General features: G+C 37.8%; 1 gene segment (V, D, J or C); it reads right to left on the reverse strand.

Annotated features, from left to right (window-relative positions):
- Positions 1-212: 212 nt before the first annotated feature.
- Positions 213-723, reverse strand: LOC113540133 (T cell receptor alpha variable 17-like). The segment is given in 2 exon segments: positions 213-565; positions 681-723. Coding segments are annotated over 2 exon segments (396 nt in total).
- Positions 724-972: the final 249 nt, after the last annotated feature.

Below are 972 nucleotides of genomic sequence, written 5' to 3' on the forward strand. Positions count from 1 at the left end.
TGGGTAATTTGGGTTTTAATGGACAGATAATAAGACTTTACTTAATGCCAATATTGTGTTCCTTAAAATATACTGTTACCACAACTTGTAGTCGGTGCAAATGTGATTAAAGATTTACAAAAACAAATGACCGTCATAGATAGAGAACTGAAGAAGTGAATGTAAAGATGTAAATAGCTCCATCTTGTGAGAAAAGCATGGCTGTGCTCCAGTCATGTGTAGTGCTTTTTGTACAGTGTAGTTGTGTTTCCTGTCACTGTGGGCGTCAGAGCGCAGTAGTACAGTGCAGAGTCTGTCACTGCAGCAGAGGAGATGAGCAGATCCACTTTCTTTCCCATTTTATCAAGTTTAATAGACAACCGTGGATGAGGTGGTTTAGCTTTAGTGACATGTCCACTGACTTCATTTATCAGCAGCAGAAACTCTGGTCTTGATCCAGGTTTTTGTTGATACCAGTGGAGACTGTTAGCTGATCCAGTATATGTGCAGGACAGTGTGATGTTGCTGCCTTCAGTTACAGATCTGGAGGGTTTTTCTGGTTTAATGCTGTTGTCTGCAGCCTCTGCTATAAAAACATTATAATAATAGAATCACCATTTATTAATAATAAATTAAAGTGAAATTGTGGTTCTTGGTAATTATAAAAATTTATAATTTCATGTGCAATGTATATGACTTACCGATATCAGCAATAGTGAAGAAAAGCAAGAAGAGGAGTAACATTGTTATCCTGAGTGTTTAGTTCAGACCTCTAGCTTTAGAAATAAATGCCAGCGTTGTGTATTTGAGATTGTCTCTGATGTCTCTACATGTAGCTCCACCCACTCATATTTATTCATTTATTCATCACAACTCTGCTTCCTCTCATACTGCACAGGTAGCCTATCAGATTATTGTGTTAATTTGAGGACATTAAAATCATTCATTTGGCTGGCAGATGGGCTTCATACATAAGCTGTATTGGAATGGGGC

This window comes from Pangasianodon hypophthalmus, chromosome 4 (assembly GCF_027358585.1).
Source record: "Pangasianodon hypophthalmus isolate fPanHyp1 chromosome 4, fPanHyp1.pri, whole genome shotgun sequence".
NCBI lineage: Eukaryota > Metazoa > Chordata > Actinopteri > Siluriformes > Pangasiidae > Pangasianodon > Pangasianodon hypophthalmus.